Here is a 27,139-nt window from a genome sequence, read left to right on the forward strand (position 1 = left end):
TACTCTCTGTTTCTATAAGTTTGACTTTTTTCTTAGATTCCACATGTAAGTGATACCATAGAGTATTTGTCTTTCTCTTCTGGCTTATTTCACTTAGCATAATGACCTCAAGTTTCATCTGTGTCATCACAAATGGCAGGATTTCTTCTTTTTTTATGGCTGAATAATATTCCATTGTATACTACATTTTCTTTATCCATTCATTTGTCAATGGACACTTAGGTTGTTTTCATATCTTGGCTATCACGAATAATGCTGCAGTGGACATAGTAGTGCAGGTATCTCTTTGGGATACTGATTTTGCTTTCTTCAGATATATTCCCAGAAGTGGGATTGCTGGAGAATATGGTAGTTCTATTTTTACTTTTTTGAGGAACTTCCATACTGTTTTCCATAGCGGCTGTACCAGCTTACTTTTCCATCAACAGTGTACAGGGTACCCCTTTCTCCACATCCTTGCCAACATTTCTTATCTATTGTCTTTTTGATGATAGCCATTCTAACAGGTGTGAAGTGGTGTCTCTGCACTTTGCTGATGATTAATGATGTTGAGCACCTTTTCATGTACCTGTTGGCCGCTTGTATGTCTTTTTTGGAAAAATGTCTATTCAGTTCTCTTGCCCATTTTTAAATTGGATTATTTGTTTTTTGTTTGTTATTGAGTTATGAGCTCCTAGATATTAACCCCTGGTCAGATACATGGTTTCCAAATACTTTCTCCCATTCTGTAGATTGCCTTTTCATTTTTTTGACTGTTTCCTTTGCTGTGCAGAAAAGGTTTTTCATTTGATGTAGAATCACTTGCATAATTTTGCTTTTGTTGCCTATGCTTTTGGCATCTTATCCAAATATCATTGCCAAGACCAATGTCGAAGAGATTTTTCCCTATGTTTTTTACTAGGAGTTTTACAGTTTCAGATCTTACATTTAAATCTTTAATCCATTTTGAGTTAATTTTTGTGAGTGGGTAAATAGGGGTCCAATTTCATTCATTTTCAAAAAAAAAATTTATTTATTTGGCTGTGCCGGGTCTTTTTTTTTTTTTTTGTGGTACGCGGACCTCTCACTGTTGTGGCCTCTCCCGTTGCGGAGCACAGGCTCCGGACGCGCAGGCTCAGTGGCCATGGCTCACGGGCCCAGCCGCTCCGCGGCATGTGGGATCTTCCCGGACTGGGGTACGAACCCGTGTTCCCTACATCGGCAGGCGTACTCTCAACCACTGGGCCACCAGGGAAGCCCACCGGGTCTTTTTTTTGTGTGCCTACATTGGATCTTTGTTTCTGTACACGGGCTTTCTCTAGTTGCGGCGAGTGGGGACTACTCTTCGTTGGGGTGCACAGGCTTCTCATTGTGGTGGCTTCTCTTGTTGCAGAGCATGGGCTCTAGGCACGTGGGCTTCAGTAATTGCAGCTCGCGTGTTCAGTAGTTGTGGCACGCAGGCTCTAGGGCACGTGGGCTTCAGTGGTTGTGGTGCACGGGCTTAGTTGCTCCACAGGATGTGGGATGTTCCTGGACCAGGGATCAAACCTGTGTCCTCTGCATTGGAAGGCAGATTCTTAACCACTGCACCACCAGGGAAGTCCCTGCGCCGGGTCTTAGTTGTGCCATGCAGGATCGTTTTAGTTGGTACATGTGGAATCTTTTTTTTAAATTGTGACATGTGGGATCTTCATTGCAGCGTGCAGGATCTTTAGTTGTGGCATGTGGGATATTTAGTTGCGACATGTGAACTCTTAGTTGTGTTATGTGGGATCTAGTTCCCTGACCAAGGATCAAACCCGGACCCCCTGCATTGGGAGTGCAGAGTCTTAGCCACTGGACTACAAGGGAAGTCCCCAGTTTCATTCTTTTGAATGTGAATATCCAGTTTTCCCATCACCATTTGTTGAAGAGACTATCGTTTCCACATTGTGTGTTCTTGGTGCCCTCGTCAAAGTTGTTTTGTTTTGTTTTGTTTTGTTTGCGGTACGTGGGCCTCTCACTGTTGTGGCCTCTCCCGTTGCGGAGCACAGGCTCCAGATGTGCAGGCTCAGTGGCCGTGGCTCACGGGCCTAGCCACTCTGCGGCATGTGGGATCTTCCTGGACCGGGGCATGAACCCGTGTCCGCTGCATCAGCAGGCGGACTCTCAACCACTGTGCCACCAGGGAAGCCCTGAACTCTCTATATGTTCCATTGATTTACATGTCTGTTTTTATGCCAGTACCATACTGTTTTGATTATTATAGCTTTATAATATAGTTTGAAGTCAGGACGTGTAATGGCTCCATCTTTTTTTTTCTCAAAATTACTTTGGCTATTCAGGGTCTTTCGTGGTTTCATACATTTTAGGATTGTTTTTTCTATTTCTATGAAAAAGGCAGTTGGAATTTTGATAGGGATTGCACTGAATCTGTAGATCACTTCTGGTAGTAAGGACATTTTAACAACATTAATTCTTCCAATCCAAGAACATGGGATATCTATCTTTTTATTTGTGTCTTCTTCAGTTTCTTTCATCAATGTTTTATAGTTTTCAGTGGATAGGTCTTACACACCTCCTTCGTTAAATTTATTTCTAATTTTGTTTTTGATAATACTGTAAATGGGATTGCCTTCTTACTTTCTCATTGTTTTCTGGCTGTTTTGTAGTCCCTCTATTTCTTCCTGTATTCATATCTTCCTTTGTGATTTGATGATTTTCTGTAGTGGTATGCTTTGATTCCTTTCTCTTTATCTTTTGTGTATTTACTATAGGTTTTTGCTTTGTGCTTACCATGAGGCTTACATAAAATATCTTATAGTTGTAACAGTCTCTTTTAAGCTGATAACAACTTTGATCACATACAAAAATTCTACCCTTTTACTCCTTCCTCATTTCATGTTTTTGATGCAAGAATTTACATCTTTTTATATTGTGTACCATTAACAAATTATTGTAGCTATATTTATTTTTAATACTTTTGTCTTTTAATCTTTATAGTGGAGTTAAGTGATTTACACACCACCATTACAGTAGAGTATTCTTAACTTGATAATATACTTACATTTACCAGAGAGTTTTATACTTTCATATGTTTTTTCACATTACTAATCCATATTTCTTTCATTTCAGCTTAAAGAACCCCCTTTAATATTTCTTATAAGGCAGGTCTAGTGGTGATGAATTCCCTCAACTTTTGTTTGTCTTGGGAAGTCTTATCCCTCCTTCATTTCTGAAGGACAGCTTTGCTGGGGAAAACTTTTTGGTTGGAAGTTTTTAATATCAGTACTTTGAATATATTGTTCCACTCTCTCCTAGTCTGCAAGATTTCTGCTGAGAGCCCCACTGATAGCCTTATGGGGGTTCCTTTGTATGAGATGAAGTTTTTTTTTTTTTTCCTCTCACTGCTTTCAAAATTATCTTTGTATCTGATTTTTGAAAGTTTTATTATAATGTGTTTTGGTGAAGTCTTCTTTGAGTTGAATCTATATGGGGACCTGTGAGCTTCATGTACTTCAATGTCCATATGCCTCCCAGATTTGGGACGTTTTCAATTATTTTTTCTTTAAACTTTCTGTCCCTTTCTCTCTCTCTCTTCTCCTTCTGGGACTCCTGTAATGCAAACACTGTTTTACATTGTTTTACTTTATGGTGCCCCATAAATCATGTAGTCTTTCTTTATTCTTTTTCATTCTTTTTTCTTCTCTAACTGGATGATTTCAAATGACCCATCTTTGAGTTTATAGATTTATTTTTCTGCTTGACCAAGTCTGTTGTTGATCTTTTGATTGCATATTTTATTTTATTCACCCTATTTTTCAGCTCCAGAATTGTTTTTCTGTTTTTTGGGTTTTTTTTTTTTACAATTTTTAGCTCTTGTTGAACTTCTTTTTTTTTTTTTTCCCCCCCACACTGCATGGCATGTAGGATTTTAGTTCCCCAACCAGGGATCAAACCCATACCCCCTGTGGTGGAAGCATGGAGTCTTAACCACTGGACCACCAGGGAAGTCCCTCTTGTTGAACTTCTTGTTTCGTTCATATATTGTTTTCCTGATTTTATTGAATTATCTGTCTGTAGTCTCTTGTAGCTTGCTGAGCTTCCTTAAAACAGTTATTTTGAATTCTTTGTCCAGTTCTTTGTCTTGCACAGTGTTAAAGTGGTGTGTGTAGGGGAGAAACGGGGGCTGGAAGCCCTGGTCCTCAGGCAGTGCAACAGCAGCTCCTTCTGATGGAGAGGTATGGCAGCGTCCTCCCTGGGGGTTTGTAGTGGCAATGGCTGTTGGTTACCTCAGTAGTGAAAGCTTCCAGTGTCCTCTGTGGAGCAGACCACTGGGATCTTCACTGTCAAACACTACAGAGTCTTGCACTGTGAAAGCTGCATGGAGTCCATGGCTGTCATGAGGGTTGTTGAGGTCCTCAGCTGCAAAGCAGAGCAGGCTGCTGCTCTGGGACTATGTATCTGCGGCCTGGCTTATACTGATAACCCCTGACTTTATTCTTTATTCCTAGATGTTTCCAGATATCTCTGCTAAGCCAATCTGCCTAGCAGTTCTTTCTGTGTGGTTATTGTCCATTTTTTGCTCCACTATGTGGCTGGAGGTTCTTTTTTTTTTTTTTTTAATAGATTATTTCCAATCTTTTTTTCTTAGAATATCTTTATTTCCCCTTTATTTTTTCTAGTTACATTGAGATATAATTGTCATACAATACTGCATAAGTTTAAGGTGCAGAGGTTCTTAAATGAATGCTTGGGCTTTCCCAGGTCTATTTTAGTTCATGGATAGATGTTTAATTTTTCTTTAATTAATTACTTTATTTATTTATTTATTTATTGCTGTGTTGGCTCTTCGTTGCTGCACACGAGCTTTCTCTACTTGGGGCGAGCAGGGGCTACTCTTCGTTGAGGTGCGTGGGCTTCTCATTACGGTGACTTCTCTTATTGCAGAGCACAGACTCTAGGCATGCAGTCTTCAGTAGTTGTGGCACGCAAGCTTCAGTAGTTGTGGCACATGGGCTCTAGAGTGCAGGCTCAATAGTTGTGGTGCAGAGGCTTAGCTGCTTCATGGCATGTGGGATCTTCCCAGACCAGGGCTCGAACCGGTGTCCCCTATATTGGCAGGTGGATTCTTAACCACTGTGCCACCAGGGAAGTCCAAACAAGTGGTATTTGAAATTAAAAACACAATGCCATTTACATTAGCATCCCCCAAAAGTGAAATAGTTAGGGATAAATCTAACAAAATATGTACAAGATCCTCATGTGGAAAACTACAAAATTGTGATGAATGAAATCAATAACTAAATAAATGGAGAGATAGTCCATGTTCATGGATAGGAAGACTCAATTTTGTCAAAATACCCATTCTTCCCACTTGATCTTCCAAAACTTGGAAGAAACCAATTGTCCATCAACAAGTGACTCAATAAACAAACTGTGGTGCATTTAGACAATGGAATATTATTCAGCACTAAAAAAAGTGAGCTATCAAGACATAGAGGAACCTTAAATGAATATTACTAAGTGAAATAAGCCAGTCTGAAAAGTATACGTACTATATGATTTCAATTATATAATTACAATTATATTACATTTTGGGAAAAGTAAAATATGGAGACAATAAAAGCATCAGTGGTTACCAGGTGTTTGGGGGGAGGGAGTGATATAAGGCAGAGCACAGAGGATTTTTAAGACATAGAAACTATTCCATATGATACTGTAATGGTGGATACATATCACTGTATATTTGTCAAAACCCATAAAATGTACAACACCAAGAATAAACATTAATGTAAACTATGGACTTTGGGTGATAATGATGTGTCAATGTAGGTTCATAGATTGTAACAAATGTACCACTCTGATGTCGGATTTTGATAGTGGGGGAAGCTGTGCATATGTAGGGGTAAGGGATATATGGGAAATCTATGCACCTTCCTCTCAATTTTGCTGTGAACCTAAAACTGCTCTAAAAAACAGCCTAATTTTTTTTAAAAGGACACTAAAAATGGGCAAAGCCTATGAATAGACAATTCTCAGAACTACAAATGTTTATTGAGCATTGGTAATCAGGGAAATATGGAATAAAACAATAAGATACCACTTATTTACCCATCAAACTGGAAAAAAATTAAAATACTTATGTCCAAATTTGGTAAGGATATAGGGAAATTGACAATAATATATTGTTGTTAAAAGTGTAAAGTGGTAAAATCTTTTTAAAGGACATTGTGGTAATATGTATCAAAATTGAAAACAGGCATGCCCTTTGACCTAGCAGTTTCACTTCAAGAGAAATACTCACATATTTCTCCAAGATATATGTGTAATACTGATTGTACCATAAATCTGGACATAACCTAAATTATGATATATGCACAGCTTGGAATATTACATGGCAACTACAAAGAATAGCAAATAACCTAAGTATGTTGTTAAGAGTATAATATGAGTAGTTGATGCCAATTCTATTAAAATAATTATGTATACTTTATGATAGCAAGTGCATAACAGTATCTGGAAGGAAATAGGTAATTATGCTTAACTCTAAGAAGGAGTATGGAGAGACTTCCCTGGTGGTCCAGTGGGTAAGACTCCGTGCTCCCAGTGCAGGGGATCCGGGTTCGATCCCTGGTTGGGGAACTAGATCCTGCATGCATGCCACAACTAAGAGTTCGCATGCCACAACTAAGACCTGGCACAGCCAAAATAAATAAATAAATAAATAAATAAATAATTTTTTAAATAAGAAGGGGTATGGAATGGGGGATATGGTGGTAGAGGGATTTTCACTTTTTACATAGTGATTCAGATATATATATATATATATATATATATATATATATAAAATCTGAATTTTCAGATTCTTTTCCCATATAGGTTATTGCAAAATATTGAGTATGGTTCCCTGTGCTATACAGTAGGTCCTTGTTGGTCATCTATTCTATATATAATAGTGTGTATATGTTAATCCCAAACTCCTAATTTATCACTCCCCCCCTTTCCCCTTTGGTAACCATAATTTTGTTTTCTATGTCTGTGAGTCTGTTTCTGTTTTGTAAATAAGTTCGTTTGTATCTTTTTTTTTAGATTCCACATATAAGCAATCTCATATGTTATTTGTCTTTATTTGTCTCTCTGTCTGGCTTACTTCATTTAGTATGGTAATCTGTAGGTCCATCCATGTTGCTGCAAAGTGTATTATTTCATTCTTTTTTATGGCTGAGTAGTATTCCATTTCATATATGGACAGTATCGTCTTTATCCATTCAGCTGTTGATGGACATTTAGGTTGCTTCCATGTCTTGGCTGTTGTAAATAGTGCTGCTATAAACAGTGGGGTGCATGTTTCTTTTTGAATTAGAGTTTTCTCTGGATGTATGCCCAGGAGTGGGATTGCAGGTTCATATGGTAACCCTAGTTTTAGTTTTTTAAGGAACCTCCATCCTGTTCTCCACAGTGGCTGTACCAATTTACATTCCCACCAACAGTGTAGGAGGGTTTCTTTTTCTCCACACCCTCTCCAGCATTTATTACTTGTACACTTTTTGATGATGGCTGTTCTGACTGGAGAGAGGTTGTACCTCATTGTATGATTTTCTATATTGATTTCCTGTTTTCAATTTCATTGATTTCTTTATTTTTAAGAATAAATTCTTTTTAAAAAATATTTATTTATTTTGGCTGTGTTGGGTCTTAGTTGTGGCATGCGGGATCTTCACTGAGGCATGTTTAGTTGTGGCATGTGAACTCTTAGTGTGGCATGCATGTGGAATCCCCAACCAGGGATCAAATCCAGGCCCTCTGCATTGGGAGTGTGGAGTCTTACCCACTGGACCACCAGGGAAATCCCATTTTCATTGATTTCTGCTCTAATTTTTATTATTTCTTTTCTTCTGCTTACTTATATTTGATTTGCTCTTCTTTTTCTAGTTCCCGAAGGTGGAAGCTTACATTATTAATTTTAGATTTTTTTTTCTAATATGTGCATTCAGTGTTATAACTTTCCCTCTAAGGATTGTTTTTGCTGCATTTCATAAAATTTGATAAGTTGTATTTTCACTTTTATTTAGTTTAAAATATTTTAAAATTTTGTCTTGTGATTTCTCCCTTGACCCAACTGTTTAGAAGTGTGTTGTTTAATCTCCAAGTATTTTGGGATTTTCCAGCTATCTTTCTGTCATTGATTTCTGGATTTTTTTAAAAAATGTTTATTTATTTATTTATTTGGCTGTGCTGGTTCTTAGTTGCAGCACGTGGGATCTTCGCTGCGGCATGCGGGATCTTCCTTGTGGCACGCGGGATCTTTGTTGCGGCATGCAGGCTCTTTAGTTGCGGCATGCATGTGGGATCTAGTTCCCTGACTAGGGATTGAACCTGGGCCCCCTGCATTGGAAATGCAGAGTCTTACCCACTGGACGACCAGGGAAGTCCCTGATTTTTGGATTAATTCCATTGTGGTCTGAGAAAAGACATTGTATGATTTCTATTCCTTTAAATTTGTCAAGGTGTGTTTTCTGGCCCAGGATGTGGTCTGTCTTGGTGAATGTTTTATGTGAGCTTGAGAAGAATATGTATTCTGCTGTTGTTGGATGAAGTGGGCAGTAGATGTCAAATACAACCAGTTAATCGATAGTGCTGTTGAGTTCAATTATGTTCTTACTGATTTTCTGCCTTTTAGAGTTGGCCACTTCTGATAGAGGGGTGTTGAAGTCTTCAGCTGTAATAGTGGATCCATCTATTTCTCTTTGCTGTTCTATCCATTTTTATCTCGTGTATTTTGATGCTCTCTTGTTAGGTATACACATTAAGGATTGATAAGTCTTCTTGGAAAATCGACTCCTTTATCATTGTGTTATACCCCTCTTTATCCCTGATAATTTTCCTTACTTTGAAGTCTGCTTTGTCTGAAATTAATACAGCTACTCCTTTTCTTTTTTTATTTTAAAAGTTTTTTATTGAAGTATACTAGACTTGCAATATTATGTTAATTTTCCATGTGCAACATAGTACTCCTGCTTTCTTTTTCTTTTTTAAAGTTATTTTTATTTATTTATTTATTTTTGGCTCACACTGGGTCTTTAGTTGTGGTATGTGGGATCTTCACCACAGCATGTGAGATCTTTAGTTGCGGCATGCGGACTTCTTAGTTGCGGCATGTGGGCTCAGTTGCGGCATGTAATTTCTTTAGTTGCAGCATGCATGGGGGATCTAGTTCCCCAACCAGCGATTGAACCTGAGCCCCCTGCATTGGGTACACAGAGCCTTACCCACTGGACCACCAGGGAAGTCCCCACTCCTGCTTTCTTTTGATTAATATTAGCATGATATATCTTTCTCTGTTCATTTACTTTTGATCTGTATGTTTCTTTATATTTAAAATGGGTTTTGTGTAGACAACATACAGGTTGCATATTGTTTTTTGATCCACTCTTACAATCTCTGTCTTTTAATTGGCATATTTAGACCATTGACTTTAAAATGATGACTGACATAGTTGGATTGATATTTACCATATTTGTTTCTGTTTTCTATTCATTGCCCTTGTTCTTTGTTCCTGTTTTTGCCTTTCATTCTTTTTCTGCCTTTTATGGTTTTAATTGAGCATTTTACATGAACCCATTTTCTCTCTTTGGCATATCAATTATAATTCTTTTTTACAAATTGAAGGTTTATGGCAATCCTGCATTATCAGATGATGGTTAGCATTTTTTAGCAATAAATTATTTTTAAATTAAGGTGTGTACATCGTTTTTTTTAGACATAATGTTATTGCACACTTAATAGACTACAGTATAGTATAAACATAACTTTTATATGTCCTAGGAAACCAAAACATTCATGTGACTCACTTTGTTGAGATATTTGTTTTATTGAGGTGGTCTGGAACCAAACCCTCAATATCTCCTAGATATGCCTGTATAGGTATATTTATATTTGTACTGCTTGGTGTTCTCTGAGCTTCTTGGATCTGTGGCTTGGTATCTGATATTAATTTGGGGAAATTCTCAGTTATTATTGCTTCAAGTATTCTGTTCCTTTCTCTCTTTCTGGTATTCCTCTTACATGTATGTTACACTTCTTGTAGTTGTCCCACATTTCTTGGATATTCTTTTCTGTTTTATTCTCCATCTTTTTTTCTCTTTGCTTTTCAGTTTTGGAAATTTCTATTGAGATATCCTCAAGTTCAGAGATTCTTTCCTCAGTTGTATGCCATCTACTAAATGTGCTCATCAAAGGCATTCTTTATTTCTGTTACAGTGCCTTTGACCTCTAATATTTCTTTTTGATTCTGTCTTAGAATTTCCAGCTCTCTGCTTACATTACATTGTCTGTTCTTGCATGCTGTCTATTTTGTCCATTAGAGTGCTTAGTACTTAGTCATAGTTGTTTTAAATTCCTGTTCTGATATTCCCAACATATCTGCCGTATTTGAGTCTGTTTTTGATGTCTCTTCAAACTGCTTTTTTACCCTTTAGAATGCCTTGTAATTTTTTCTTGATAGCTGGACATTATGTACTGGGTAAAAGGAACTTCAGTAAATAGACTTTTAGCAATGTGGTGGTAAGATGTGGGAGGAGAGGAAGCATTCTATAGCCCTTGATTAGGTCTCAATTTTTTTAATGAGCCTATTCTTCTGAACTATGAACTTCCCAAGTGCTTCTCAGACCACCCCACTCCCCAACCCACCCAGTTACAAGGGGAAAAATGAATAGAGTGGGCTAGATTTGGGTATTCCTCTTTTTCCATATGGAAGACTAGAGTGTATATGAGTTGCATATTTCCCTTTCCCCTGTTCAGTTAGGCTCTGAAAAAAACACCAGTTTAGGCTCAAGTGAAATAGTTTTCTCCTGAGGGCAGGCCTTGTTAAAAACGCTCTGAAGTGTGAGGTAAAAATGGTAAAGTAGGAAGACCCTGAGCTCACCTCCTCCCATGGGCACACCAAAATTACAACTATTTATGGAGCAACTGTCAATGAGAATGACCTGAAGACTAGCAGAAAAGATCTTCTGCAACTAAAGATATAAAGAAGGAACCACAATGAGATGTAGGAGGGGCAGAGAGCATAGTCAAGACCAACACCCCCAGGTAGGTGATCCACAAGTAGGAAGATAATCACAATTGCAGAGGTTCTCTCTAAGGAATGAGGGGTCCAAACACCCTATCAGGCTCCCCAACCTGGGGAGTCCTGCACCGGGAAGATGAACGCCAGAACATTTGGCTTTGAGGGCCAGTGGGGTTTGATTTTGGGGAAGCCAGGGGGCTGTAGGAAACAGAGAATTCTCTCTTAAAGAGCACACAAATCTCTCACATACTCCAAGACCAAGGACAGAAGCAGTAATTTGAAAGAAGGGTCAGACACACTTGCTGATCTTGGAAAGCCTCCTGAAGAGGCAGGAGGGAACGGGAGCTCACTATGGGGATATAGATACTGGTAGCAGCCATTTTTGGGAGCTCATTCTATTACGAGGACACTGGAGCTGGCAAGCACCATTTTGGAATCCTCCCTCTAAGTTTTTGTTTTTGTTTTTTTTTAATTAATTAATTATATTTATTTTTTGGCTGCGTTGGGTCTTCTGTTGCTGCGTGCAGGCTTTCCCTAATTGCGGTAAGCAGGGGCTACTCTTTATTTCGGTGCACGGGCTTCTCATTGCAGTGGCTTCTCTTGTTGCGGAGCACGGCTCTAGGTATACGGGCTTCAGTAGTCGTGGCATGTGGGCTCAGTAGTTGTGGCTCACGGACTCTAGAGCACAGGCTCAGTAGTTGTGGCGCATGGGCTTAGTTGCTCCGCAGCATGTGGGATCTTCCAGGACCAGGGCTTGAACCGTGTCCCCTGCATTGGTGGGTGGATTCTTAACTACTGTACCACCAGGGGAGTCCCCTCCCTCTAGCTTATTAATGCAGGGATCTGGCCCCACCCATCAGCCTGTTGGCTCTAGTCCTGGGAAATGGGACAATCAGCTAGCTGGGTGGGGACACAGTCCCACCCACAAGCAGGCAGGCTGCCCTAGACCACCTTGAGCCTGCAACCACCCCAGGACCCAGCCACACCTACCAGAGGACCCAGGACATGGTCCCACCCACCAGTGGGCTGGCACTAGCCCTGGGACCCCTGAGACTTTGCAGCCAGCTCTTGGGACCTGGCCCTGCCCACCAGCAGGCTGACACTAGCTCTGAGACCCAGCCTCACCCACCAGTGGGTGAGCACCAGCCCTGGGACCTCCTGGGCCCTGGCCCCACCCACCAGCAGGTCCATACCAACTTCAGGACCCCCCAAGGCCCCTGAAGTCAGAGATCCTGGGACCTGGGCCCACCCACCAGTGGTCCGGCCCTGGCCTCGGGACCCCCTGGGCCTCTACAGCCAGCCACCTTGTGACCTGGCCCTGCCACCAGTGGGCCAGCTCCAGGACTGGGACTCCCCAGGCAATACAGCTAGCTGGGCTAGGACCGAGCCCTGCCCATCAGCAGCTGGAAACCTCTGCACTAGGCAAAACCTGACAATCAACTGGGCCAGGATCCAGCCATGCCTATAAGCACACTTATAGTAGTCAGTCCATCACAACAGAAGGGCCCACTCAGCTCATATAGGGGAAACCCCAAGAGCATATTGCTCTGCAGACCAGAAGGGAGTGGCACGATACATTTAAAGGGATGAAAGGGAAAAACCTACAACCAAGAATATTCTACCTGGCAAGGCTATTATTCAGATTTGAAGGAGTGATCAAGTTTTACAGATAAGCAAAGGTTAAAAGAATTCAGCACCTAAATATAAGACTGGAAACTGTAAAGCTCTTAGAAGAAAGCATAGGCAGAACACTCTTTGACATAAAATGTAGCAGTATTATTTTGGATCTGTCTGCTAATGCAAAGGAAACAAAAACACCAAATGGGACCCAATTAAACTAAAAAGCTTTTGCACAGCAAAGGAAACCATTGACAAAACTAAAAGACAACCTATGGAATGGGAGAAAATATTTACAAACGATATGACTAATAAGGGGTTAATACCCAATATATATAAACAGCTCATACAACTCAAAATAAAAAAAAAAAAACCTGATTTTAAAAATGGGCAGAAGACCTGAAGAGACATTTTCCCAAAGGAGACATACAGATGCCCAACAGGCTTATGAAAAGATGCTCAACATCATTAATCATCAGACAAATGCAAATCAAACCACAATGAGATACCACCTCACACCCACCAGCATGGCTGTCATCAAAAAGACCACAAATAACAAATGTTGGTGAGGATGTGGCGAAAAGAGAACCCTTGTACACTGTCGTTGGGAATGTAAATTGGTCAGCCACTATGGAAAACAGTATGGAGTTTTCTCAAAAAAACTAAAACTAGAACTACCATACAATCTAACAATTCCATTCCTAGGTATTTATCCAAAAAAGACAAAAACACTAATTTGAAAAAACATGTGCATCCTTATATTCATTGCAGCATTATTTACAATAGTCAAATACTGTATGATATCACTTATATATGGAATCTAAAATCAAAACTAATGAACAAACATAAGAAAACAGAAACAGAGTCATAGGTACAGAGAGCAAATGGGTGGCTGCCTGAGGGGAGAGGAGTGGGGGAATGAGAGTAATACGTGAGGGAGATTAAGAGGTACTAACTTTCAGTTACAAAATAAACAAGTGTGGGTATGGAATGTACGGTGTTGGGAACACAGTCAATAATTATGCAATATTTTGTATGGTGACATGGTAACTAGACTTATTGTGATGATCAGTTTCTAATGTACAGAAACATCTCATCACTACATTGTGCACCAGGAACTAATAGAGTGTTGTAGGTCAATTATACTTCAAAAACAAATAGACAAACAAACAAACAAGCAAACTCATAGAAAAAGAGATCAGACTTGTGGTTACCAGAGGTATATGGTGGAGGGAATTGGATGAAGGTGGTCAAAAGGTACAAGCTTCCTGTTATAAGATAGATAGTAGGGATGTAATCTACAACAGAATAAACTAACACTGCTGTGTGTTACATATGAAAGTTGTTAAGAGTGTAAATAATAAGAGTTCTCATCACCAGGAAAAAATTTTTTTTCTCTATTTCTTTAATTTTGTGTCTATATGAGATGACGGATGCTCATTAACCTTATTGTGGTAATCATTTCATGATGTATGTAAGTCAGAACATTATGCTGTACACCTTAAACTTATATGGTGCTGTATGTCAATTATATCTCAATAAAACTGGAAGAAAAAAACAACAAAACCCAAAACCAAAAAGCAGACAAAACCCCAGAATGGTCTGGGGTATTTCAAAACAGTTAACCTTTTCCTCCCCCTACTGGAAGCATGAGAAGATTTTTCTCCGATAATCACTGTAAGAATCTGGTGGAGCTCCTAAAAATAAAACTCACAAAAGTGTGAGAGGGTCCCTCTGACTGGGTCCCCCCAGAGTCTTTAATTCCCATACTTGTTTCAGGACCCCGTTTCCACCTGGTTTTCTCTCTTTTTTTTAACCTGTTTTTTTTTCATTCAACATAATTATTTTGAGATTCATTCATATTGTTGCATGTGTTGATCGTTCATTCTTTTTATGGCTGAGTGGTATTGTATGGATATACCACAGTTTATTCATCCATTCACTTGTTGGTAGATATTAGGGTAATTTCTAGTTTTTTGCTATTACACATTGAACATTATTTTACAACTTTGGCATAGACGTGTACTTATATTTCTTTGGGATAAATACCTAGAAGTAGAATGGCTGAATCATATGGTAGGTAAGTGTATATTTAATTCTTAAGGAAACTACCAAACTATTTTTCAAATCGGTTGTACCATTTATACTCCTATGAGCAGTTCCTGTTGCTCCACTTCCTCATCAACACTTAATATGGAAGGTCATTTTAATTTTACCCCTCTAAAAGGTGTGTAGTGATATCTCATTGTGGTTTTAATTTACATTTTCCTAATGACTAACAATGTTGAGTATCTTTCCAATTACTTATTTGCCTCTTGTATGTCTTCTTTTTTGAAGTATCTTGTAGAACATTTTCCCCATTTTTATTGGGTTGTTTTCTTACTATAGAGTTTTGAGAGTTCATTGTATATTTAGGATGTCAGTCCTTTATTAGATATGTGATTTGAAAATATATTTTTCTAGTCAATGACTTGTCTTTCCATTCTCTTAATAGTGTCTTTCAAAGAGCAGAAGTTTTTAATTTTGATAATGTTCCAACTTATCAATTTGTTCTTTATGGATGGTACTTTTGGCATCATATTAAGAAATCTTTGCCTAGCCTGAGGTCACAAAGATATTATCCTGTTTTTTCTACAGATTTTATAGTTGTAGGTTTTACATTTAGATGTACAATATATCTTGAGATAATTTTTATATATGGTATGAGGTATGGATCAAATTTTAGTTTTTGCATGTGGATGGATATCCAATTGCTCCAGAACCATTTGTTGAAAAGACTATACTTTCTTTATTGAACTGCTTTTGCACCTTTGTCAGAATCACCTGATTACATATTCAAGGGTCTATTTCTAGAGTTTCTATTCTGTTCCATTGATCTGCTTATTTTTATGCCAATACTACTCTGTCTTAATTAATGTAGTTTTATAAGAAATCTTAAAGTCAGGTAGTGACATTTTCCAGTTTTGCTCTTACCATTCAAAGTTGTTTTGACTATGTTACTTTCTTTGTATTTCTGTAAAAATTTTAGAATTATCACTTTTTACAAAAAAGCCTGTTGAGATTTTGATTGGGATTGCATTAAATCTATTGATCAATTTGGGGAGAACTGGCATCTTAGCAACATTGTCTTCTGATTCCTGAAAACAATATGTCTCTCCATTTATTTAGGCCTTTTTCAACTTCTCTCAGCAATGTTTTGTCGTTTTCAATGTATAAGTCTTGTGCATTTTTTGTCAGCTTTATCCTTAAGTATTTCATATTGTTGATGCTATTATAAATGGTACTGTTTATTACTATTTCCATTGCTAGTAAAAAGACAATTGATCTATTCTGCAACCTTGATAAATTCACTTATTAGTTCTGGTAGTGTTTTTAAGAAAAATAGACTCCATTAGATTTTCGACAATTATATTTTCTGCAAAGACAGTTTTACTCCTCCCTTTCTAATCTGAATACCTTTATTTCTTTTTCTTGCTTTACTGCACTGGCTAGTACCTCCAATATATTTGAATATAAAAGTGGTAAAAGTGGGTATTAATGCCCTATTCCTAATCTTAGGGGAAAACTGTTTAGTCTTTTATGATTAAATTTGATATAAGCTGTAGGTTTTTTCTTTGATGTCCACTATCAGGTCAAGGAAGTTCCCTTCTATTTCTGGTTTGCTGAGTTTTTATCTGAAATGTATGTTGGATTTTGTCAAATTCTTTTTCTGAATCTATTATTTTCACTAAAGATCTGCATTTATTTTCCTCAAAGCCAAATACTTTGACATTTTACCAGGTCTCAGACATTGGATTTGATGGATAATTACAATAGCCACATTTCAAAAATCTGTTTTTTTTTCCCTTGAGAGTAAACTGTATTAAAGTTACTTTCCAGAAAATATATTCAGTAAATATGATAATGTAGTAACAAACTTGGGCTCATAAGCCTTTGAAAATTTTGAGTAATCTTCAATGATGTTGATCAGGAAATTCTTTCACTGATGGAATCACTTCTCTCATCTCCAGAACTGTATCACCTGGGAATATTGACATGATCATATAGTTTTTCTTTTTTGAATTGTTAATATGGTGAATTACATTGATTGGTTTTCAAATGTCAAGCCAACCTTGAATTCCTGAGATAAACTCAAGTTGGTCATTATGTATTATCTTTTTATATATTATTGCATTTGACTTGTTAAAATGTTAAGATTTTTTGGCATGTTTGTTCATTAGGGAAGTTGGTTTGTATCTTTCTTTGTCATGTTACTGCTTGGTCTTATAGAGTGAGTTGGGAAGTGATCCAATCTCTTCAGTATTCTGGAGAAGTTTCTGTAGAATTAGTATTTTGTTTCTTTGAATGTTTGTAGGATTCATTAATAAAACCATCTGTGCCTGGAGTTTCTTCTGTGGGAAAGTTTTAAACAAAGAAGTCAGTTTCTTTAATATGTGTGGGGTTATTCAGATTACCTATTTCTTCTTGAGTGAGCTTTGCTAATTTGTGTCTTTCAAGGAATTTGTTCATTTCATATGTTATTAAATTTATTGATATAAAATTATTTACAATATTCCCTTTAATAACTGTGCAATCTGTAGTGATGGCACCTCTCCTTCCTGATATTGGCCATTTGTGTCTTTTCTACGTTATTCCTAATTATTCTGGTTAGAGTTTTGCCAATTTTATTGATCTTAAAGAACCAGCTTCTGGTTTCATTGATTTTTCCCTATTGTTTTTGTTTTCCATTTCATTGGTTTCTGTTCTGATCTTTGTAATTCCTTTTCCTCTGCTTACTTATTTCTACTTTCTTAATTGACTTTAATGCTTTTTTTCTTTTTTAATGTAGACTTTTAATGTTATAAATTTCCCTATAAGTGCTGCTTTATCTGCATCCCACAAATATTGATACGTTGTGTTTTAATTTTCATTCATATACAAATATTTTCTAATTTCCTCTCTGATTTCTTCATTGACCCATGGACTATTTAGAACTGTGTTATTTTCCAAATATTTGGGGATTCCCTAGAGACCTTTCTGTTATTAATTTCTAATTTAATTCCATTGTAGTCAGAGAACATGCTTTCTATGACATAAATCCTTTTAAACTTACTGAGACATTTTATTTTTTTTAATTATTTTTAAAATTTTATTTATTTAATTTATTTATTTTTGGCTGTGTTGGGTCTTCATTGCTGCACACGGGCTTTCTCTAGTTGTGGTGAGTGGGGGCTACTCTTCTTTGTGGTGCACGGGCTTCTCATTGTGGTGGCTTCTCTTGCTGTGGAGCACAGGTTCTAGGCATGTGGGCTTCAGTAGTTGTGGCACGTGGGCTCAGTAGTTGTGGCTCGTGGGCTCCAGAGCACAGGCTCAGTTGTTGTGGCGCACAGGCTTAGCTGCTCTGCGGCATGTGGGATCTTCCCAGACCAGGGCTCGAACCCATGTCCCCTGCATTGGCAGGTGGATTCTTTTTTTTTGCGGTACGCAGGCCTCTCACTGCTGTGGCCTCTCCTATTGTGGAGCACAGGCTCCGGATGCGCAGGCTCAGCGGCCATGGCTCACGGGCCTAGCCGCTCTGTGGCATGTGGGATCTTCCCAGACCGGGGCATGAACCCGTGTCCCCTGCATCGGTAGGTGGACTGTCAACCACTGCGCCACAAGGGAAGCCCTACTGAGACATTTTAATGGTCTATCATAGTGAATGTTCTTGTACACTAACAAAAAAATACATGTATTCTGCTCCATTTGGTTGGAGTATTCTATAACAATTTACCCTATTTCTGTCTTTCTATTTAAAGTGGATTTCTTGTAGGCAGCGTATATTTGGGTCTTGCTTTTTTTACACAATATGACAATCTCTGCCTTTAATTGGGTTGTTCCGACCATTTACATTTTAGGTGGTTATTGAGATTGTTGGTTTTCAATCAACAATCTTACTATTCTTCTATCATTTGTTCTTTGCTCTCCTTTCCCCTTTTTCTTTGTTTTGGATTATTTTTTATGATTCCATTTTTTCTCACTGATAACAATTTATTATAATCCATTGGCAGCACACAGATATTAATGAAACCAGAACTATGTCTACAAAGAAGTGGGCAATGATATGTAGCCATTCTATGGGGAACTGTGTGTACTTAATCATCATCACATTTTATTAATTTCTTGATCCCTTGCTTGTGCTGCTCAGTATCTTTCCACAGGGGCTAAATCTCCTTTATGTGATGAGTGATCTCATCTTCATGGTGTTTCTTCAAGGTTGACAGTTGTTCTCTAGTCTGTGCTTGGAGTCATCCTTCCTCTTCAGCCTGTTCTCTCTTTCCAAAGGCCCCAAGGGTCTCCTGGATGGCATCCGCACCAGGATGGAAATTTTCTGACCCTTTGGGGCTGAGACCGTTGAGAGTTGAAGCTTAGGGCTTGCATAGTTCTGACGTTCCACATGCCAAGCAGCATCTGCGTCCATACCTCCATGACTGACCTTGTTGTCAGTGCAGCCCCTCTCCAGTCATGCTATGACTTCGGTTTTACGTCCTTTGCTTTGTTTTGTTTCTTGGCCGTTGCTTTAGGGCTTACAGTATACAACTTTAACTTATCATGTACTTCTTTCATATATTATACTGATTCACGATAGTATAAGAATCTTACTTCCATTTCTTCTCTCTCAGCCTTTGTGCTATTGTTGTCATACATTTTACTTCTATATATTTTATACACCCCACAATTCATTGTTATAAAATTGTAAAGAGATTTAAAGAATAAGGAAAACAATCTTTCAAATTTACCCACATAGTTACCATTTCTAGTGCTCTTCATTTTCCCTTCCTTGTACAGCTAACGGAATTTGTATTTCTATACTGCAGGTTTGCTGGTGATAAGTTCTTTCAGACTGTGCATGTTTGAGAAAAGTCTCTATTTTGCCTTTGTTTTGAAAGGTATTTTCACCAGGTATAGAATTCTAGGTTGACAGTTTTTTCCTCAGTACTCTAAAGCTATCACTCCACTGTCTTCAGGATTGTATTGTTATCAAAGAGAATTCTGCTGTAATTCTTATCCTTGTTCATCTGTATAGAATATGGTCTTTTACCTCTGCTTGTTTTGAAGGTTTTCTCTTTATCACTGGTTTTAAACAATTTGATTATGATATTCCTTGGTGTACTTTCCTTCATGTTTCCTGTGCTTGGGGTTCTTATTTTCATCAAATTTGGAAAAATTTGGCCATTATTTGTTCAAATATTTTCCTTCAGGGACTTCAGTTATATATTGTGACTTGAATTTGTCCCAATGCTCACTGATATTCTGTTCACTGTTAAAAATCTTTATGTTTCATTATGAATGGTTTTTATTGGTATTTTTTCAACTATTCCTTCCATACTGTGTAATCTGCTATTAATACCATCCAATGTTTTTTTCCATCTCAGATAGATAGTGTGGTTTTCATTTCTAGAAGTTTGAGCTATGTCTTTGCTTTATCTTTCATGTCTCAAATTAACAAACTGAATCTTTCCTCTATCTCCTTGAACATAAGGAATACAGTTATAATAGCTGTTTTAATATAATTATATACTAATTCTACTACTGTGTCATTTTTCATTAATTTTCAATTGATTGCTTTTTCTCCTAATTATGGACCCAATTTTTCTGCTTCTTTGTGTGCCTGGTAATTTTTGATTAGATGCTAGATATTGTGATTTGAACCTTTTTTAAAATATAATTTTTTTAAAAATTTATTTATTTTTGGCTGTGTTGGGTCTTCGTTGCTGCATGCAGGCTTTCTCTAGCTGTGGCGAGTGGGGGCTGCTCTTCGTTGCGGTGTGTACTCTTCTCATCACGGTGACTTCTCTTGTTGTGGAGCACAGGCCCTAGGCGTGTGGGCTTCAGTAGTTGTGGCTTGCGGGCTCTAGCGCACAGGCTCAGAGGTTGTGGCACACGGGCTTAGTTGCTCCTCGGCATGTGGGATCTTCCTGGACCAGGGCTCGAACCCGTTTCCCCTGCATTGGCAGGTGATTCTTAACCACTGTGCCACCAGGGAAATCCCTTTTTTTTTTTTTTGTAGCCATGCTGTGTGGCATGTGGAATCTTAGTTCCCTGACCAGGGATTGAACCCATGCTCCTTGTAGTGGAAGCGTGGAATCTTAACCACTAGACCACCAGGGAATTCCCTGATTTTAGCTTTTTGGGTACAGATATTTTTGTTTTCCTATACAAATTCTTGAGCTTTGTTCTGGGATGCAGTCATTTGCAAATAGTTTGACCCTTTTTTAGTTTTTCTTTTAAACTTTTTTTTAAGGTGGGAGCAGAGCAGCACTTAGGCTAATTTTGGCCCACTATAGAGACAAAGCCTTCTGAGTGAATACTCTATCCCATGTTCCAGGAATTATGAGATTTGTCATTCTGGTTAGTGAGAATGAAAACTACGCACAGTCCCAGGAGAGCTCTGAGTATTGTTCCCTCTAATCCTTTCGGGTGGCTCTCATTGGCTTTTGGGCATTTCCTCACATGCATATGTTGATTAGTACTTAGTTGAAGACCCCAGAGGAATCCTTTGAGGATCTCAGGACCTCTCTCTCATTGCATCTCTCTTGTCTACAATACTCTTATCTTCCAACTCTCAGCTTTATCTCCTGTACTTAGGGAGATTGCCAGGCCTACCTTGATTCCCCTTTCACTGCTGGGTCAATCATAGGACTCACTTCATTTGTTTTCCATCTCTATCCTTTGTTGCCTGATGTCCAGTCTCTTGAAAATTGTTGTTTAATATATTTTGCTCAGTGTTTAGTTGTTTTAGATGGGAGAACAAATCCAGTCCCTATTATTCCATCTTGGTCAGAAGCAGAATTTTCTAAACTTTTAAAAAACATATCTTTTGACTCCATACTCTAATCTTTGTATTTATGGTGCATTTATACTTGTGTGTACTGCATTATTGAATATTTTCCTGACAAAAGAGAAATTTTGTTTTGACTAGCATTGATGAGAAATTAATTGCCCACTTATAATTTTACACATCTAATAATTGGAAGAATTTTCTAGAGACCAGCTTCTGGCTTCATACATTTAAAACATTGTTTGTCCTCCATTTCCGATTTTACTTTTAGGGCCAGGTTCTATAAGGTATATTTATATCAATACAACCTTTGGTGCTTCTCCTTCACATCATTATGCAAGGTGAGGCAGCACAATGCTTGATAGGACCACTCCTGGAAGCCATTTCTACGCTGGGATGGCTAGTAAAAACTCAACTATACACGAAAGTGACTGCAAACCACGTAAATATATTTTACTCAAAAAAATAACCCCTTATTCAATTTACCTTTAGCTAAATTCTCAAAATGCTGTGGCCACCACTCCAAGGTCACCCAACACGGGGGAAAGTGTGATGTAGATGCCACCGTGAAAAGAGACAGCAGTCTTAACTGACTACAGTTAAAATACTTTTGCAAATTTTATAAAAACATATGACCATATGAACACATTGCTTGGGCCCTTCATGTTTGGAAGGGGCTGTGCCAATCATGGTCCTTGAAGCTTAACTTCATGGTAAGTCTGCCTCTGCTCATGATGCCTCTTTGGTTCAGGCTCCCAGTGATCCACCAAATAGAGCCCAAATTCTTCTCCTGGGCGGACTGGGCCCTTTCCTGAACCCATTTACTTCTCCAGATCCACACTCCCACCCAGACTTCTCACCATGCTGGTTGGCAACTCGGTGCATTGCATACATTTTTCTCGTTACCTGGAATACCCTTAATTGCCTTCTTTTCCTGGGAGCATCTACCCCTCCTTCAAGAGCAGATTGAGTGTCATTTCCTCCGTGAGACCATTCCTGACTCCACTGGGGATTGTGTCACCACAGCTTATTCCTATTTTTATCTTTTTGATTTTTCACTCTTTTCAGAAGCAGAGGAAAGCTTCATTCTTTGATCAAAGAATGGAGAGGTGTGAGCTAGTGCTCCTGAGTACAAGATCTCCCTGAAAGGCCTTCAGCAGGGCTGTTTTATAAGGATCTTGTCAGCGGCAGGAGGATGGAATTCCGGGCAGTCTGGCACAGCTGTGCTGCCCCTGACACTCACTCCAGATCACAGTGCCGGGTGTGGGTCCCTGCACACAGCCTGCCGCCGCCATCTTGAATTGCAGTGTGTGCTGGGCATCTCTGCACACGACCCGCCGAGCTCAAGTGTCGGGCACAGCCATTTTGCTGAAGTGCTGGGGGACAAGGCCTCTGCACTCGGCACCCTATGAGCAAGTGAAACTGGTGTCAGGACTTACTGAAGCTCGGGTCCTTTATGTCTCATGAAGAAGGAATTCGTCGAGAGGTAAGAAGTAGATTTACTAAGGGGACACACACTCCATAGAACGTGGTCCGTCTCCAAAGGCTTGAGAGCGGCCTCCAATTTTTATTATAGTCCGCATAATACCGTGTTTCGCATTGTCTCTCCCACCAGCATTTAAAGCCCCTAAGGCCCTGTAACTTATTTATTTCTCTATCCCAGTGCCTAAGTCAGTGAGTTGTACCTAGTAGGAGCTAATGTATGCATGTTTGAACGAATGAAATCTCTTTGTTTTCCTCCCACAGAGTGCTGGCTCTTGCTCACTTATTTGTCTTATTAAGGTTTTTGTTTGTTTCAGCATAAACAGTAAAGGAGGAGTGAGACATTTTTGAAACATACTTAAATGAACGAATGAATATATAAATAAATGTTGATAGAGTCATCCTGACCCTCGTGTAACAAATAGTTATGGATGATCTACTATTAGGAGCTACATAATACTAGTAGCTATCGCTTTCTGAGTGCTTACTTATGCCCTAACTAGTTTGGAGTCTTAGATTTGCTCAGTTAAGGCTCACAATCCTATGAAGCGGTTTCTGGTATGCCCTGCCCTTCTACTAGTTTGGGCTTCCATCCGTGCCTAAGGCAGGGACTGTGGCTGAGCTCCCGACTAGGCCATCAGGGAGGTGGCAGAGCGCGGATGTGGGGAGGGGACGCACCCCGCCCGTGCCAGCAGGTCTGAAGCGGGTCCCTTCCAGACCGCTGACCCGTCCTTTTCTAAGGAGGTGGGTGTGCGGCTACACCTCGGTGTAGAGAGAATCTTAGCGACTGAAACACCAGGGGGCGCTAGCAATTCAGCTTTCCGATGAAGGACGGGGCTGCCGTGGCAACCTCTCAGCTTCCTCTCTGGACTCGCAGCCCTGGAGCCGCCCTTTCGCCCGCTGCTTCTTTTCACAAAGGCTGCAGATCTGCAGACTACTCACCCTGTGCTACGTACTTGCCCGGTTTATCTCATTTCATTCTCACAAAACCCTAAGAGGAAGGTTCTCATATCTTCACTACATTGATGCTGAAACGAAGGCTAGCGAGGTTAATTGACTCGCTCAAGGTTACACAGAGGATGGCAGAGTCCTTGTTCTGAACGACTTTTCTTGCTCCTCCTACTTCTGCATCCCCACGTCCTACGTACATAGATTATACACATACCCCTATCCGCGCAAACCAGGATCCTTCTCCCTTCTGTTTATTTAAATCCGATGTCTCTAGACCCACAGATTTCCCTGCTCTACTGAACTTCATAGGCACTTGGGGCCTCATCACCCACTTGGGGCACCTGCTGCCCAGCACTGCCCTGAGATGTCACATCTGCAAGGCTTGTTGCCCCATCAGTGTGTAAATTCCAGCCTTTAGCATGAGGCTTCACACAGAGTCAGTGCTTAATAAACATAACCTGAATAAGTGACAGGCAGGCACATAAAATGTGTGTGTGTGTGTGTGTGTGTGTGTGTGTGTGTGTGTGTCCTCAGTATAGCTCAGGGTCTGCAGAGAGACAGCAACAACAAAAACCTGTTGAAAATATGTGAATGAGGATTTAATAGTTTAACATTACTATTTTGCTCTACCTCCTTTATGTTTGTATCCAGCTGGGACTGAAAACTCCCAGAAGGTAAGGATGAGGAATGTTCGCATGCGTGTGTGTGTGTGTGTGTGTGTGTGTGTGTATGTGTGTAGGGGGGGTACTGGGGGAAACCGAGGAGACTGGGGCAGAGCTTTCCCATGGTGAGAATAAGGCTCACATAGAGTATGTGTGTGTGTGTGTGTGAGAGAGAGAGAGAGAGATGCCAAGATCTGAGTTAGAGCAGAAGGAAAATGAGCCCTGAATAGGAGCCTTGTGTGTGGCCCTGTGGTGCTGACTCACCAAGACTCAGGAGAGGAAAATACACTAGGGATGAAGAAGGGGCCTGTATGTTGTGGCCACCACTGTACCACCCTGAGGACACCCTGTCTGCTCTGAGGCCCAAATGGTCTTGAAAGGCTTTGATTTGGGTTAGGTGGGCTAGGAGTGGGGAGTGGGCACTACAGAGAACGGAGATGGGTAAGTCTTTTGAGAATGCAAAAGACCCTTCCTGGGAGAGCTATGGGTTTGAGTTCGGGTGGGAAAGGAGAAGCACGACGAGGAGGTGTCTCTCCCCATGTATTCAGTCGCCCTCTCCTCCACAGGCAGGTGTGGCAGGTCAGATTCACAAGCGGGGAGGGATAGATGCTCATGGCTTCAGTGGCTTCTTGTCCACACCTGAGGAACAAGACATGCCTTATGAGTAAGTGCTTCCCAGAGCTGATGCTACCGATGGAGGCATGGCCTGGGAGTAGAAGCTCCACAATCCTCCCCACTCCCAGCCTCACCTCAGCCGTCAAACTGGTTAAGAAACAGGAGGACAGGATTTTTGCGGCAACCAGGATGGCAAGCAGCCCTAGGCCAAAAGGCAGAGGACAAAGCCCAGGTGAACAGGATCAAAGGTCAGACATTGTAGAGCAACAGGTGAGAGGAGGAAGGAGTGCCCGAGGGAGCAGCTAGGGCTGGGCTAGGGATTCTGATCCCAAGTCTGCTAGGGAAGGAGTGGGTAGCTGAAGCGGAAGGAGGGAGCCAGACTGACTTTTCAACCCAGGCCTCGTTCTCCTCATCTGTAGGACGAGGGAGCTACAATCAAGGGTCTCTAAGCTTCCTTCTCGCTCTAACACTTGATGACTCCATGTGTGTAGGTGATCATCCCCCTTTCTCCCTACCAAAGCCCCCACTCCTTCAGTGTCCTGTTCCTAGCTCAAAGTCTCAGAAGAAAGCTAGTGAGTCAGTGGATTCATACTTAGGTGTATGACTGACCATAAGCTAATATTCTGAACTCCCCAAATGTATTAAATAGTTTTGACTATAGTATGGCCACTGGAAGGAGAGTGGACTTGAAGGCCAAATGGATGAAGGTTTGAATCCCAGCTGTGCCGCTGAATCTCAGCCCTGCTCCGCTGTAGGACCTTGAACAATGTACTGTGCCTCAGTAGGTATTCGTTACTTTATGGGTCAAGCAGGAATAACCTGCCTCTTTTAGTAGTTGAGTTGATTAAATGAAGTAACATATGTAATATACCTGATTGAGAGCTTGGCACCAAATAAAATACTCGGAAAATGTGTCCACCCACCTTTAGAGGACTTAACCATGGCTAGAAAGAACAGAGTCTGAGAGATTAAGGTGCAAGAGGCTTACCAGAGAGAACCCTTGGGATCCACAGCAAGAGAGGGGAGGGGAGGAAAATGGAGGGGCAGGAAAGCCGAGCTGCAACACAGTCTCAGTAGAGGGTTCAGCCAACCCTACAGGGGGTTTTGAAGCTGAGATGTCCCTTCAGAGCTCCCTTGATTTGGGACAAGGAGGCCAGGTCTTTATATTCCATATCAATCAATCTTTAGATATGAACTGCCCATGGATGGAGATGTGACCTTGGTCAAATTGCTTTGTTTCAGTTAAGGCAATTCCTGTAAGGGGCTTATAGCCAAGGGCTGTTTCCTGTCAGCATTTTCTGCAGCTAGGAAAATAAATCTTTCATTCCTGAAGGGAGACCTGAGTGTCTGCCATGTTGAATTAGTGAGTAGGACTCTTGTCAGGGATAAGGCCTGTTGCTACCCTTCCCAGTAATTTCTCCAAGCCAACCATTTCACAGTGGTGTGCAGAGCCACGAGCCCTTCCCTGTGCCCCTCCAGTCTAACAGCAGCACAAGTAGTCACACCACTGGGAGAAAAGGGGAAGCTGCTTCTACATCCCTCCAAGCGAATCACTTGTAGGTGTTCCAGAAGTACCCACTGGATTCTTTTCGAAGCTTGTCTTTTCTCTTTTGCTTATAGAGATTTAGAGGGTAGGAGGGGGACATTTATGTGTAACGCAGCAAGGTCCTTTCTCAACTTGCCTTTTGCCCGTTCCTAGGTCTTCCCTACAAGTTATTTGAGAATGTTTTGCAGAGTGCTGTGGCCTGAGAGCTCCTTCTTATACCAGCCCGAGCTCTTGCAGAGAGCACACCACATTGCTGTCTGTCTCCCTGAAACAGGACTCAGCTCTTTTTTTTTTTTTCGTGGTATGCGGGCCTCTCACTGTTGTGGCCTCCCTCTCCCGTTGCGGAGCACAGGCTCCAGACGCGCAGGCTCAGGGGCCATGGCTCACGGGCCCAGCCGCTCCGCAGCATGTGGGATCCTCCCGGACTGGGGCACGAACCC

At 40.3% G+C, this 27,139-nt stretch overlaps 1 protein-coding gene across 6 annotated transcripts in view; it reads left to right on the plus strand.

The window, feature by feature from the left end:
* Positions 1 to 27,139, plus strand: part of ST7L (suppression of tumorigenicity 7 like) — a 196,027-nt gene that overhangs the window by 105,532 nt on the left and 63,356 nt on the right. For 3 of the 6 annotated variants that reach the window (XM_060301273.1, XM_030869038.2, XM_060301280.1), the window contains one exon: positions 22,512 to 22,729. The exons of the other annotated variants lie outside the window; for them this stretch is intronic. In XM_060301273.1, coding sequence (XP_060157256.1) covers positions 22,512 to 22,589 — 78 coding nt within the window. In that variant the 3' untranslated portion in view covers positions 22,590 to 22,729. Of the gene's footprint in view, positions 1 to 22,511; positions 22,730 to 27,139 lie in introns of those variants that run through there. 6 annotated transcript variants of the gene reach the window in all.

Source organism: Globicephala melas, chromosome 1 (genome assembly GCF_963455315.2).
Source record: "Globicephala melas chromosome 1, mGloMel1.2, whole genome shotgun sequence".
NCBI classification, from domain to species: domain Eukaryota; kingdom Metazoa; phylum Chordata; class Mammalia; order Artiodactyla; family Delphinidae; genus Globicephala; species Globicephala melas.